Source organism: Corvus kubaryi, unplaced genomic scaffold (assembly GCF_017639235.1).
Source record: "Corvus kubaryi isolate FWS band 111438036 unplaced genomic scaffold, C.kubaryi_AGA036_p1.0 37394, whole genome shotgun sequence".
In the NCBI taxonomy this organism is placed as follows: Eukaryota; Metazoa; Chordata; class Aves; order Passeriformes; family Corvidae; genus Corvus; species Corvus kubaryi.
In genome coordinates, this window is record NW_024581133.1 from 9,824,665 (window position 1) to 9,840,270 (window position 15,606).

The 15,606-nt window shown below is 40.6% G+C and overlaps 1 protein-coding gene across 3 annotated transcripts in view; it reads left to right on the plus strand.

The window, feature by feature from the left end:
• The window catches only part of ASB7 (ankyrin repeat and SOCS box containing 7), a 29,438-nt gene extending 25,195 nt beyond the window's left edge, over window positions 1–4,243 (plus strand). For 2 of the 3 annotated variants that reach the window (XM_042039371.1, XM_042039370.1), the window contains exon 5: window positions 343–4,243. In XM_042039371.1, the coding sequence (XP_041895305.1) occupies window positions 343–482 (140 nt within the window). In that variant the 3' untranslated portion in view covers window positions 483–4,243. The remainder of the gene's footprint in view (window positions 1–342) is intronic. The other variant, XR_006017909.1, reaches the window with a different exon arrangement.
• Window positions 4,244–15,606: the final 11,363 nt, after the last annotated feature.

A 15,606-nucleotide genomic window follows, 5' to 3' on the forward strand; every position in this document is an offset into this window, starting at 1 on the left:
GATAGAAAAAAAATCTACAAAAAGTTAAATGGAGGAGTTCTGCTGTTCTGTAGTGTGTAAGCATATGTTGCCACCTGGTGGGAATCCTCACATGGATGATATCACGTTACACTGGCATCAGTAAAATTCTGTGCATGTAAAAATGTTTTTAGGATTCATCCCATGATTTCATTGAGTCCATTAAAAAGGTCTTAACTGGCATACTTTTTCTCTTGTAATTTTTCCCTTCCCTCTCCCTCTTAGGAAACAGCAAACCCCTGTCATTTTGCTAAGTAACTGATGTCTTAAAGTACGTTTAAAATGTGGTCATTTTATTTTTACGTGTTCCTTTTGTCTTTTCAGGACAGCCCAGAAACTTGCAAGATCTATGCCGAATTAAAATCCGTCAGTGTATAGGCCTTCAAAACCTCAAACTACTTGATGAACTACCCATTGCCAAGGTCATGAAAGACTACTTAAAACACAAATTTGATGATATCTGATATCCATGAAGAAAGGAACTCTGAGCAAGTTTAGTTCTATTCCAGATACTGAAGAGGCTTGTTGCCTTGCACAAAGTATATCCTATGCAAATTCTGATTTTTCTGTGAAGTCAGAAGGCAGGTATACACTTCCTTGGGTTTTTTATACCACAGCTAGAAGGTCTTAATTTTTGGTTTCTTGGTCCAAGTTTACAAGGTCCAAGCTTTCTATACAATATTGCATTTTAAAAATTGCTGTTGGTTTTCTGTTTGTTTTCACATTACGTGTGCAGACTTGCCGTGGAGATGGAAGGCAGCCCCTCGAGGGAAGTGGTTGGTTTGAGTTGGCATGCTGAGCAATGATGCAAGAACATAAAAGTTTGGAAATCAAGGCACCTGTCCTGCAAAAGGATACAGATAGACTACAGAGCCCTTTTGGTTGGGACCCCTGTCTCTGCCACATGTTTGTTTTTGCAGGACAGAGGGAAGAGTGGATAATCAACATGTCCTTGGGTACTGTATGAATATAATTTGGAAAATGAGGAAAAAAATGCAGTTACCCTGTTCAATTTGAGGGTCTATACATTGGCTTTTTTTTTGGGGGGGTTTTTTTTTTTTTTTTTTTTTTTTTTTTTGGTTTTTTTTTTTTTTTTTTTTTTTGGTATTTTTCTTTTCCTAATTACTGTAGTTGGGATGCCCAGAGAATTCAGGCCCTCTTTCCCAACATTCCCTGTTGAATGGGTGGCTGTTTATGAGTCTATTTTTACCAGTGACAGTACACTACCGAGAGGCATAGCCTCTGTATTTTTTACAGTAACTTAAGAGGAAACAAATTTAGATTTTTTGAAGCCAATGTATTCTGTTGCTCATACAGTGCCTCCTGTGCAATAATCTCTCTGATGTATTTTCCCTTTATGTGTGATTCCCCCACTATTCCTCATGTAGTCTCAGTGCATTATTTGTGAGAGCAGGAGCTGCTGCCTCACTGTAGTGTTGATGTGACATTACAGAAATGATGCAGCAGTTGCTGTTCATTATTACTCCCTGAATTTCATGAATGTATAACCTGCTTTATTTCACTTTCAGTTGAGATTTTATCTACGGGTTCTCAGCCAAATTGTGTCCACTAAAAAAAAAAAGAAAAGAAATTGGCCAAACCCTTTTGTTTTAAAAGCAGTGGTGGTGGGGGGAGTTGTTTTGATTGCTCTGAAATTCAGTTTGTTTCAGGTTAGAGAGCAGGAAGGGCACACAAGTTATTAAGTAAGAAGAAAAGCCCCACTTACATTGAAAGTTTAAATTTTGCAATTAATCTGAAGACAGAAACTGAGAGGAGTGCTGAAATCTGGCTACTGAATGTGTTTTTCAAACCAGGTATTAAAAGATCTGTTACAGAGTTTTGTTTCTGATAGTAAGAAAAAAAATAATTTCTTGATCAAAAGAAGATTGGGCCAAAATGTGCAGTTGTTTCCCTCTCTTTATTTTCAAGGCATTACAGACTCAGCATAATGTTATTGCCAGTGTTCTCTACTTTTATTTGGGCATCTGCCTGGCTCCAAAAGAGCCCCTCTGATATCAGGAGTGCTTTTGTATCAATTGCATCAACCGAAGTGGGAGATGAAAGGAATGGTGATGGCTTTTAAGTTTCACACGTCACTTTCAAAATATTTAGTATTAAAAATAGGAAAAGCAAGGTAAGGCAGGTAAGCTCATATTATTTAACTCTGCTAGTTCCTTTTAATATTTGATAACCCCGGACTGCAGCTCCCTGAGCATGAACCTTATCACTGCTAATGGATGCACCGGAACCATGGCAAGCAAGGGGGATTATCTGTCCCTATTGTGCCTGGCATTGCATCAGGTTTCCAAACAATAAGGGATTTTGGAGATTCATGGCTCAGAGGGTTAGGAATGGGGTGTTGAACCTTTTTATCTCCAGCTTGTACCAAGTCCAGCTGCTTGAGCAGTGACCAAGAGTTCACATCTCGGCAGTGTGAGTGAGCAAGTCCAGCCTAACACCCTGCATGGGATGTAGAGCTTGTAGTGCTTCCTCCTGGTTGTATCTGTGGAGTAGGGACAAGCTGAGCACATGGGTGGGGTGTGAGTGTGAGCTCGAGTCTCTTGGCTCCTGTGGAGGGAAGATCAGCCATTCTAGTCTTTGAGCTCTCCAGTGCTGAGACAGGGCATACTGGCAGGTTTTAACACAAATCTTCCATTTTCTGACATGAAATCAGGATCTTAAAACTGTTTTCTTTAAAAAAAAACAAAACAGACTTAGTATTGTTCACTACACTTGTAAGTTGGTCTAAACCAATGTCCTTTCCCACTGAATTTTTACAGTAATATTTTCTAAGGTAATCTAGAGTATATTTTAGTTGCAATCTATATTAAGGCAAATTATTTGTTCTGTCTGTTGCTGTGACTGAAGAAAATTATGAAAGACTTTGTTGGTTACAAGAATGCTATTTAATGAAGAAATGTGTAATTCCATTATTTATTGTTTGAGGTTTGTTTTTTGGTTATTTCTTTTAAGTAACTGACATCTAAAAGGGAACACACATATGTTTCAGGCCAGTAAAAAGCCTTTCTTTTAAATTAATTTTCATCCTCTCCTCTCCCCAGGGTGGAGGGAAGCCCTCACCCTTTTTTGCAATGCTAAGCCTTCTCTTGTAGCTAGTTTCTCACTTTAATTCTGCAAAGCACCACAGCACATGTGGGTCTGAACCTACTGATAGTCCCATGCACTGTCTCTGGTTACCCACATGCTCACGTGCAGATAAAATAGGATTATTCATTGATAATCCTACCCAAATTTTGATAAGGGGGAATTTGGTCCTTTTTTTATTATTTTCAGTATTGTGCACAAATACTTTGAAGAACAAACTGACCTTTGTTTTTCATTCGGACTAGAATGTGGAAGGAGAAGTGCATAATAGAGACTTGTGATGTAGCCTCGTTCCGTTACCTTAAAATTCACGGTTGAACACTTTTAATAAACCTTAAAAAATTGGCAAACACACCAAAGAATCAGTATGAGTAAAAGACTCTGATCGTTAACAAACTGCAAACCTCATCCTTTAAAACAAAGCAGAAAGTTTTTGTAAATATTTATGTTTATAAATGTACAGCAGAGTAAGAGTGTTTTTTAGATTATTTAATTACCATATTTCTAAACTATTTACATTATAGACAATACTTGTTAGTTTGAAAAGCTCGAGTGGGGTTTTTTTGTTTGTTTTGGGTTTGTTTTCTTTTTTTTTTTTTTTCTTTTAATTCACTATCATTCATGCTTGGAATAACTCTGGCTTCCTTGGAATAGCGTGGAAAATTCAGTTTTCTGGCTCTGGTTGGCAGAACACATCTGGACAAACTCTTCAGATAAATACCAAGAGGCAAAAGAAAAGATGTGGCATCTTTATCAGGATGGGCTGGTTTGGAGGAAAAAACCTGCCCACAAGTGCAGCTTCCATGAAATGCTGAGTTACCAATACCGTCATGTATTTTGTTCTTCCTTTGCAATGTAAGTTTTTGCTTTGGGTCAATTTGAATTTAAAAAAAAAAAGAAAAAAAAAGAAAAGAAAAAAGTTAAACCTGGTTAAAACCTATTTTTGGTTTATGTTCTGTTTATTTCTAATGTAATGTTTTAATAACATAATACCACTTTACACATTTTCTCTCAATGTTTGTCTGTCTCTTCTACTCCTGTTTCCTTCTCCGGAGTACATGATTCTGGTAATGCATTTGGGACTCAAAATGCCCCCATAAATGGGAGTTCAGATGTCTCATGAGTTGTAGTTTGATTTTTTACCAGTAAATATGAGCATAAAACACATAAAATAGTTTGGGGTGGAAGGGACCTTAAAGCTCATCCAGTCCCGCCCCCTGCCAAGGGCAGGGACACCTTCCACTATCCCAGGTTGCTCCAAGCCCTGTCCAGTTTGGCCTTGGACACTTCCGGGGCTGGGGCAGCCACAGCTGCTCTGGGGACCCTGTGCCAGGGCCTCTCCACCCTCACAGTAAAACAAAACTGGCTCTAGAGCTGGGCTTTGGAGGGGGGAACAACCTGGTCCTAAGCTGTGAATGATTGGGTTTTCCCTGCTCGGATTCCAGCACAGCTACTTCAGGGTTGCTGACAGGTTCACCTTTTTTCCTCAGGTTCATGCACTGACTAAGATACAAAAATTACCAAATAGAGGCTGTGTTTTGGGGTCTATTTACTGCTAATAAAAGTTGAATAAGGGGGATGCCTATGAATATTTTTGACACACAGATAGAAACTGAAACATTTGGGTTCAGCCACGAGAAAAATGTACAACCAAAAGTTGCAGTAAGGTTTTGGACTCTAAAAATTTGGAGAGGAAGGAGACTAGATTTCAAGACATTACTGCTAAAGGGTGGTAGGGAAAAAAAATGCTGTTTCCTTTGCTCAGTAGCAAACTGCACAAACATCACTGGGCAAACATTGACTGTTCTACCAGCAGTTGCGTTTGGAGCTGCTGCTGATGGTTACTAACAGGCTGGCCAGGCTTTGGCTGCACTTTACTGAATGGTGTGCTAAAGACGTTCCTGTTTATGTATTGTATTTCCTGTTTGAGTGCTCACTTGCGAAGTTTAAAACAATTAATGGCTAATGTTACTACTTGGAAAAACCTGATTTACAAGCTGTTGACAAATGATGTGTTTAGAATATACAATCCTTATATATATTGGTAGAAGTAGGTGATAGAGAAGTGTACTTATTTTATAAGGCAAAACATGGGGGTTTTTACCATAGTGAATAACAGAAAATTAGAACCTTTGAAAGAAAAATTACCAGAGCAAAGAACAGGCTCTGCTGTGTCTTTTCTCAAACAGCCTGGAGTGAAGCATTTAAATTCTCTTTGCTCAAGTCTCTCCCCTTTGTTTTGGTAGGGGGCTACCACCACCACAAATGTTTTATCCTGTTCTTGGAAATTGGAGTAGGCTAAAGTTTGTTTTTTCCTTTATCACTGGCATGCTGAGTCTCTGCTCTAGGATTCTACCTGACTTATTAGCCAAAGTAAAGCTCAGCATGTGATTTAATCCCAGGGCAATAAGAAACAAAGCAGGTATATGCATTGCTTTATGAAACCATGCTACCAGGAGTTCTTCAGCCAGTGCATTCCCCAGGGAGCCACAACGTGCAGCTGGAACAGCAAAAAACTGTGATCGAAAGCTGCGCTGACTTTTATTGGGAAATCTCCAGCTGTCTAGTGAAGAAGTCAGAGCTCCAGCTGTTTCCTCCACATCTGGGATCTCTAGTGCTGCTGGCTGCTGTTTGTGAGGTCCCAGGTAAGTTCTGAATGTTGTCATGTTTGCAAGAAGGATGTTTGACACATCTCCAGAGGTGCTTTAAAGGGTCTGGAAGTATTTCTGAGTCTTCTCCAGACTTGCAGGTTTCTCATGTGGTGGAGTTGGTGAAGACTTAAGTGGGTTTGAGAGTGGTGGGTGCTACAGGGTCAGTATTTCCCTCACTTTTGACTTGATCTGTTGCAGTGTTTTTACAGACCCCTCAGCATCCATTAAATAGTCCTAAAAGGAGTGAGAAAGGCGAATGAAAAGAAGCTTATAAGCAGTAGGTTATACAAGAGTAAATAATTTTAGGAGAAAATTTAGGTGTGTAAGTAACTGATCCACAGCAAAACCATCTATTCTTTCTTAAAGACCACAAAATTGGCTGTAACTCTTCTATTCTGACTTGCAAAAATAGTTTATTTGCAGTCTTAATAGGCTCCAAATAGATCATCATCTGTTCTGTCACAAGTAACTGGAAGTTAATGGAAGTGTTCTACTAAATTCTGTCCTCATTTCTGACTTGCACCGTTGTAACTCCACTGAAGGTGGTGGTTACTCAACATTTAATCTGGTATGAAAGAGCAAATAATTGCTTTGGATGGTCATCTTGCAGTCCTGCTCCTTGTTTTATGGCCTAATGAGGAGAGTATTTTTGGAAGGTATTTGCAAAATGCTTTGTGAAGGAGCACTGGGAGGGATTCTGTAGTTCCAGCCAACTTTATAAGCAATCAGCAGACAATTTAATTTTTCTCCCGAAAACATTGCCTATTTTGCTAGAGTTGCTTAAACTTTGATATCTAGTCCTGAGTGGGTGAGATATTTCGGTTTGATGTTCCATTCCATATCTTGAGAAACTTAACAGGTCTGCTTATTCTCTAATACAGCAGATTGAAGTAGATCTGCAATGAAATGTAAACTCATTTTATTTTAAAGATTTAATTAATTTTAAAGCCATTAGAGATTAAACTTTGTATACATTAACATAAGAGCATATTCTTCTTTGCTGAGTGTGTGATTGCTTGCAGTCTGCATTCACAGTATGCTTAAAATACTAAGCTAAGGGTGGCGAGTTTGAGTAGCATCTCTGGATGCTGTGAATCTGGAACAGTCAGAGCTGCCCTTGTCCATGATAAGTCAAAGCCTGCAGTGATGCTGGAAAAAGTTACTGTCTGTGTCTTGTTCAGCTATAAGCCAATACAAGTGGGATTTTTAGGTTGTCATCTGTTCCTGCCTGACTGTAGCATTTGCATGGAACAATAGAAATATAGATTCAGCTTCATCTAGTGCTTAATTTTCAAACCTCAGAGTACCCGACTGCAGGATGTGGGCTACTGAAAATTACTTCCAAGCTGTGTCTGTCTCAAGCAGCTCAACTTGAGATCCATCCCCTGGCTCTCTTGGAGGTTGCTCATCTCATAATGGGTTTTAATATAGCTACTAGGAAGCAAAACGAAATAATTTTTTGAGAGCAGTCAGTCTGAGAATAAAGTGCCCAGGATGTTTGGTAAGAGGATGAAGTTCTGATGTGTGTGGGATTGTGTGAGGAAGAGAGCAGAAAATGTGCCTTTTGATCTTACAGAAATGTTTGGTATGTGGGTTGTTGGGCTTAGAAGTTCGAATGTCCTTAATATAAAATAATCTGTGTGAGTATTTGAGTCTGTTCCTTTTCAACTTTGTGTGAGTTATTTAATGGTTAGTGAGCCAGAAAAAAATCACTGTGCTTTCTGATGGTTCAGGCACCCTCCTGATGAGTGGAAGACTTAAATTAAAAGTTCCCACTCTGAACCAGGCAAAGCAATTAAGGATGGGGATTTGTACTCGCATTCCCACCTTTTAGTGCTGTGATTACAGGTTTGTTAAAATTGTGCCACGGGGAGAGAAAATAACAAAACTGTTACACAATCTCTGAGGCTGACCCTGAAAGGTCATTCAGAGCAGGTTCCCATCTGGATGGAGTCCAGTCCTGATGTCTCTTGCTCTTGTGAACAAATGACTGAAGCTCATGGGGCTTTTTTTCCTTACTTGTCTGTAATCTACCTGGGAAAATTAACCCAGGCCTCTTCTGGTTCCCTGAGCACCTTTCCTTGAGCTCTGGTGTGTTTGTGTTTGGGTGCCACGTCCATGGAGGTGTTCAAAGCCAGGCTGGATGGCTTGGAGCAGCCTGGGATAGTGGAAGGTGTTCCTGCCCATGGCAGGGGTTGGAATGAGATGAACTTTCAGGTCCCTCCCAACCGAAATCAGTCTGTGATTCTTTGGGCACCTGCCTCCTTCCAGCTCTTGTTTTTGGTATCAGTGCTGACTTCCTCTTCACAACTTGTGTTCCACATCAGCTCACTGAGGAGGATGGGGAATGAGACATCCCATGCTTCAAAGGAGATCATCCTAGCAGGTGGATTGAAAGGTCTCTAAGTGAAAAAAATCTAATGTGCTGCCAGTTTTTGTGATACTGCTCAGGACTTTGCTTTCTTGGCTAAAGACTCAATACTTTTTTTCATAAAACCAAAATATCTTGCCCTGCATTTTCATTGACTTTAATTCCAGTGTTTCATTCCAGATCACTGATTTATCTTATGTTTTTTTAAGACTCTAACACTTAGCAAAGTTCTTTCACATCACAAGCACTGAGTATTTTAATGAATCAAACTGATTAAGTGCACAAAAAATGTTACAGTGACATATCTGCATTACTAGTACTATATTCCATAACTCTGCTTTTAATTTGTTCATGTCCTAGTGAATTAAATTAAGGGGCTTTTTAAGGAGTCTCATCAGTTGTTTTCAGCCAATAGTAGAAAACACTTTAATGATTCCAAATAAGAGTTCTTTGAAAGGTGTCCAGATAGGGGCAGTTTCAATCTTACCTGATAAATAGCTTCAGATCATCCTTGCTGCAAATTGAGTCTTGTGGTTTGTGTTTTCTTCTTCCCGAGCTTGGGTACAACACTGATTGTTTTTCTCCTCAAGACATTTTGCCAGAATTTTTGAAATCTGCCATTTTGAGCGAAGAAGAACTTTGCTCAACTTGAATTGGTGTCATGATTCATTGATCTTCCTTCAGTCTTGGTAAGAGAACAGCTTTTAATGACAACAGACCCCTTGTTTTAAAGGACATTTTTAATGTCCCCTATATTTTGCCCAGTGTTCAATATTTTATCCAGTATTTTGTTAATTTGTAGTTATCTTGTCAATAAAGTGGCTTTTTACCAGATACATAGAGCATAACAGTTATTAGTTATATTGGTATACAGCTGAACTTGCTGGCTTTGAGTATTTCCTGTGCTTCATAAATACTTGTATAATCTGTTGTGCAGGCTCAGCTGTTCTTAATTCTAATGTGATTCATATTGTGCTTAGAAATCTGACATTCTTGGCTTGTCAGAAATATTAATATATGTTAGTGCCATATCTATCGAAAATTGACATGTTTTGTGCAGGACCTTAATTTTCACTTCTTTATATTGCAGCATCCCATATTGAGCAATGCAGCTTTGTTTGCTTTTAAATTTCCCTCTCACCTTCAGCCCTCAGAAACCAGAAATAATTAGATTGTATCTTTCTCTTGGCTCGCATAGTTTTCACTTGTAATGAATTATGCCATGCAAAACTATCCCTCCAGTGAGAAATTCGTTGTCATTGTTAGGAGCTACATCTGGACTGTGTAATACTTTGTGTGTTGCACTACAAAGAGTCTTTGCCCATGGCTCAGTCAGAACCGTACCTCACCAGTGAGTAGGAATAGCTCTTTCTTCTGGCAAAAGTGCCACAATTCACCTCCCCAGGCCTTTCTGCTGTGGTCAAGGCTGCTGGACAAACAAAAATGCTAAACTTCCAAAGCTGGTATGACCCTGACTCTTAACAGCCCAAAGTATTACAGGAGTGTTGACTTCCATGTGGGCAAGTCCTGTTCCTTCGGTGGGTGATGGAAGTTCAGACTTCTATCTACTTGAGCCAAATATTTTATCCTGGTAGCTGTATTAAAGTTCAGCTTCAGGAAGGAAGTTTGAATGCACCTTTAATGTCTGTGTGATGGTGAATGAAAAGCCTTTTCTCTCCAGTCCCTTCTGTGTTTAATTACCCAACCGCAGAGGAGCTGAAGCTTTTGTTTCCAGGTTGAGTCCTGATTTCAGCTGGGAAGTAATGAATGTTGCTGTCTCTCTGTACAGTCTTTCATCTTGCTGATGATATCATTTTCTTGTATAATCATGGGGGTAGTAAATGATTCCTATTCAGACTTCCTCTTTAAAATCTGACTTAGAGATTCCCTCATTCCCCACACTGGTTTTGTTGCTGTCACCTCTTATGCCACACTCTGTACTGGATGTGTGCATGGTACAGACCCACCAGGTCTTCACTGACACTGTTTTGATTCTGACAAGGTACTATAGACCCAGACCTTCTCTGGAGGATTCTCTCAGTTATGAAGTAAGGAAGCAACAATGCCACTTGGTTGCCCAGAGAAGAACACAAAAAATGTATGGACTTTGATTTGGGGTGTTTGTCTGGGTTTTTTTTCTCCCCTTATCTTCAGGGTCAAGAGACCATCAAGTGCTCCAAGCAGAAGTGCCCCTGTAGGCAGAAACCTTGGTGGTTGCTCTAATTGCATTAAATTCTTCCTTGCATTAGAGCCGTACTCAGAGCTGATGCTGGAGGAAACACCCTGGTTGAAACAAATCTGGACTGATACTCAATTGAGATAGCAATTAGATGCTGCTTTTTCTGTCCATGCAGAGGGAAATGCACAGCTCGAAGCCTCATGTCTCTTAGAGCTTCCTGTCATCATCCATGTCCTCTCCCATCTCCTTTTCCCAAATCTATTACAGCGTCAGCAAAGTCAACTATTCTGCATCAAAAAAAATCTACTTGGAATTGGAACCTTGAGTGCCTGTTAAGAAACTTAAGGATTTATTATAGTGTGTAAATGAAGCCTGGCTGCACAGCTGGCTGTCCATGTCGGGGTGGTGGCATGTGTTTCGAAGGGAGGAGATGAGCTGACACTAGCTGAAATTCCCTTGACTCATCTGCCTTACCAGAACATAACGCAGCATAGACATGTTATGGTTTTGAGTAGGATTTGTTCTCAAAGTAGCTGCTCACAGCTGCCTCGTATTCCTGCCATGCACAGATGTGAGGTTACAGTAGGGTTCTTCCACAAAATGATGGATTGTCATTGTGACCTTGACTTCTGCTCCCACGGAGGTTCACGGCCATAAAAACCACTTTATTCAAAAGCAGTAGCTGTAACAAATAAGCTCAGCTAAACCCTTGCTTTTTCACTTCTATTGATTTCACTCTTCTGCTGTATGATAGGAATTAATACAGAGAATTAGATTTCAGTGACTGTTTAAACCTCCTTATCCTTGTCTAATTAAACTGAATGCTTTAAAGATGGTTCGTATCGCTTGACACCCTTGTATTTAAATGCTCTTTCTTTTAGATGGAAACTGAAGGAAATGTGCAGACTAGAAAGTCGAATGGGACTTCCTTTCAGTTACTGGAAAAAGGGGGGTTTGGGGCATCTAGGTATTTGCTTAAGCTTTCACTAGAGAACACTATGCTTTTCCAAGATTTGGTCTGATGATAGCCGGCTCCCATAAATGCAGTTTCCCATAAAATGTTTCTTAAAGGGAAGAGTTCAAAAGAGTTCAAAAGACCATAACCCCTGTTTCAGTGCAGAGCAGCTTCACCACCTGTTGCAGTGGGGCACCAACATGGTTTGGAGGTTGTGGCTTCACCCTTTGGTGTGACCACCTTTTCACATGTTGGTAGAACAAAGGGCTAGGTACAACCTTCCCTCAATTCCACACATCTCCCCATGCTTCCAACTTTCTGTTCTTGGGAATTATGGTATATCCCAGTGAAGAAGTTGGTGGGAGAGGGGAGCAGGACTGTTTGGTGCCCCCACCTCAGGACAGCTCTGGTCTTGTGGCAGATTTTTTCAGATTTTGTCAGCTCAGTCAACAAGGACACACTGAAATGGAAGTTTTCTGCCATGTAATGAATGCTTCTTGCTAAGCTACCGGGAATGGCTTGGTTTTGCATAACGTTTTGTATACTGTGCCTTCCAGAAGGCGTGGTGTGAGTAACAAAGGCAGGGTTGAAAGATGCCATGGGTTCCCTTCCTCCTCATGGCAGAACTTAATGATATAAAGAGCACAGTATTTCATTGATGTTTGTTGCCATTTCTGCTTGTGGGCTTTTCACAATACTGTGGTCAGGAAGATGACAAGATAAAGGATGACTAGTGTAGATCTGCTCCCTCTTGTAAAATAGGAATAATTCCCTTTTCTGATTATATTTCCTCTCCCCTCCCTTGGAAAACATGACTCAGAAATCCATGACAAAGGAAAGAAGTTCATTTGAATTTCTATGGAACCTTGAAAAGCTGCTTTTCTAAAGTCCTGTTTGGAGGCTTTCAGCAGTGGCCTTTGACAAGAGCAGGAGGCAAAACCGAAACTCATGGTCCAAATCCTCCAGTGTCAGTGGGTTGCCCTTGGCTCTTGCTCAGTATTGCAGATGGAAAATGAGACCATTACTCATTCGTGGGGGTTTGCTGTGGGATCCAAGTCCTCAACAGCAGTAGTAGTAGAAATCTCTACCATACAAGGAAAAATACTGTTAGCTAATCTAAAAAAAAGCCAGCAGAAATCTACTTTTTTTTCTGTTGGGAGGTGAGAGAAGAAAGAGCTGGCTGAATGCAATGACTTATTTCCCTGTGCCTTTACAAAATTTCTAATGTTCTTCTAAGTATGAATTTGTATTCAGCCTTCATTTTTGATAGTGTATTCACTGATGATCGTATGCATTCAGAAGAAAGACTTCTTTTCTCTTCTTTGAAACAGAAGTCTCCAACAGATACAGAGACGAAAATGTGCCTGTTCTCATTCCTGTACACGTGTTTCAGGAGTGAAATGGTCATTCTCTGTCCTCAGCATGATTTGAAAACATGAAGGGTGCTGAAAACAAGAGCAGCAGTTTTATCACTACATTATGGATACAGAATAGGTGCATCTGCGTGGATAAACTGACGTTGCATCAATGGGCTCTTTATGCCAAAAGAAACTCTGGTTGTCCTTGTCAAAAGTTAACGTTTAAGTTGCCAGCAGGTTTGCAAGTGTTGTTCGGAATTCAGTTATTCAAACTTTGCTCTCCATAATTCATTCTGCTCAACTGTCGCTGATACCAACAGGTTTTTTCCAGTTAGTACAACTCAGAACAATGCGACGAATCTTCATTTTTTCCTTTTGGATTGATTGTCTTGAAAGAGAAGTTCTAGAGAGCAACCTAATGTGTCTTTAGAAGATGTCCACCTGGTTTTGGGCATGAGTATGGAGGTGTTGAACCCAAAGTTCAAGAGCAGGGTGATTTCTGAAGTTTGGAAAAATCTCTCAGAGTTCAGGCCATCAAGTTATTTCAGTAAATCAAGTTTCTCTACACTGAATTAACTGTATGTTTTTAAAAGCCATTTTTAGAGCCATATTTAGAGAAATAATACAACATATGATAGGTCTGGTTCTGTGTTTCTTTTATTTAAACAGTTCTCAAAATAACAGGTGGCAATAGGAAGGCAAACAATGGAAATTATATGAGGCCATGCCTTGAGAAATACTTTTTTCTTACATCAACATTTGAGTTTATTTCTCCAGAGTTAAAATCTGACAAGTGATTTCTGCACTTTTTTCCTAGTTTTATACCAGTCTGCATCCATGAAACTCAGCACTGAGTCTCTGTAGCTTGTTTATCTGGCCCAAACCCTGACATTTCTACTATTGAAAATACTTTTATTTCATTAAAAATACAAGGAGTGGGAGAGATTTTGCAGATAATCCTTGGACAGGGTCACTTCTGGTATTTTTTGAGTGAGTTGTTTTTGCTAAATAGCCCACGGAGCCTGTTGGAGGCCTGGGAATCAATGCTGGATCACTGCTGGCAGCTGCTCCTGGGGTCCTCGCCCAGGCAGGGGACAGGGCACAGTGTCACTTGGCCCTACCACGGCTGCTCCTTTCTCATGGCTCCCCATGAAAGCTGACCCTGAGTTTTCCAGACTAAACATTCGATATGTGTAATGGCCATTTTAGGGTCAGGAAGGACAAGAAGCCAACGGGCTCAGCCTGTGAGTATTTCTCTGTATCTTCCTGGTTTGTGCTGGAAATGTGCATGTCTAGTAGAGTCTTTAAAGATGATAATCTCTATAATGAAGCCTGCTCTTAATTAGCAGTTTGTTTTAATATGAACATTTGCATTTTGAATTCTGCCTTCCAGCTCGTGTAACTCAGGGCTGTGTGTTTGCAGCAGTTGCCTGAATACTGAGGGTTTTCCCCTCAAACCACCATTTCTTATTGAGGGTTTCTAACACTTTTTTGAATATAAGCACAGTGGTTAATGGATTGTTCTCTGCTTGAGTTCACTTCAGGCAGTTATTTGCATGCACTCTTTTTTGTAATAACAGAGGGTGTGTTAAAAAGACTTACAAGCAGCAGATGAAGCAATAAACAAGCAAAGAGCATTTGTATGCAAATGCTCCAAGTGCTTTGTCATGTTCTGGGATCTGTTAGCCACCTCCATGCTTCCAAAACTTCATCCTCATCAGCTCTTTGTGCTGAGGCTTCGTGCCAAAGCCTGGTGAAGTCAGTGGGGCTTCCCACCACCACTGGTGGGCTTTGGACTTGGGTCTGAGAGAGGAAAGAAGCTAATTGTTGCCAGCCACTCTGATTTTGCCAGGAGCTTCCCTGTATTAGGAAGGATTTTCCTGTGCTGAGAATAAAACCAACTCACAAGAAGAATAGCCCAGCTTTGGAAACTTTTGTAGTCACCTGTATTGGCCACTGGCTTGATCTGGTGACCTCAAGAGCTGAAAGCATTGAGCCTGTTCTGCCTGCACGAGACAGCCAGCAGCCCCTCGAGCTGGAACTGGGAGAGATTAGCAATTTTTGTATCTTCTGGGAAAAAAGGGGACAGGAAGCCTGTTGACCAGTGTGTCAGAGCTCAGTTTTGTTGTGTACAGTGTATGAGTCTGTTGGGTTCACCATAAAGTTATCCCTGGGGGTTGCAGAGTAGGTGATTTCCATCCTTCTCCCCCATCCCTCGTGCCTGCAGTGTCTGATGTAAGCTATGAGAGCCCTGAGAAATCCCTCTGTTCCTCAGCTGAGACAAGCTGGAAGATTTCCAAACTCTGTCCCACCAGTGCCATTACCTTTTTATTACCTGGAATTGCAAGGTGCTGTTGTGCTGCTGGGAATCAGTGAAGTCTGTGTTGGTTTTATACAGCTTTTGAGTTGTTCCAATGACTCTAATAAGCTGCTTTACATTATAGGACAGGCAGATCAGTATCTCAGGAGACCTCCTAAGTTTGGCTCTTTTTCTGTGGGCTTGATAAGCAGGAAGGATAGTCCCAGATGGGAGGAGAGGGAAGGAAGGAACAAGGAGACATGTGGCATGTGCAACCTGGAAAACTTGTCTCTGAGCTTGACTTGACTCCATCCAGGAAAGGAAGCTGATGCTAATGGCTCTGCATGAGATAACAAATTATCCTGGAGCATGTGTTTTCTGTATTCATTACAGTATGTCTTGGGGGGTGGAGGAACAGGATGTATAGTGTGTACTTATTTCTGGAGCCTCAGGAGAGCTACCCAGATGTTGAAAAGAAGTAAGGAAGAGTTGGAGATAAAGGAGAAAGATCTCCAGGGTGGGACTGTAAAAGCTGATCCAGAATAGGAATCATTGTGTTTTGCTCACAGTCTCACCAGCTGCCTTCAAGTGGCAGGGGAGCTTTCCAGAGAAGCTGTGGATAGTAGGAGCATAAATAAGGAATTTGATCTAAAAGGGTGAAACAAAAAAA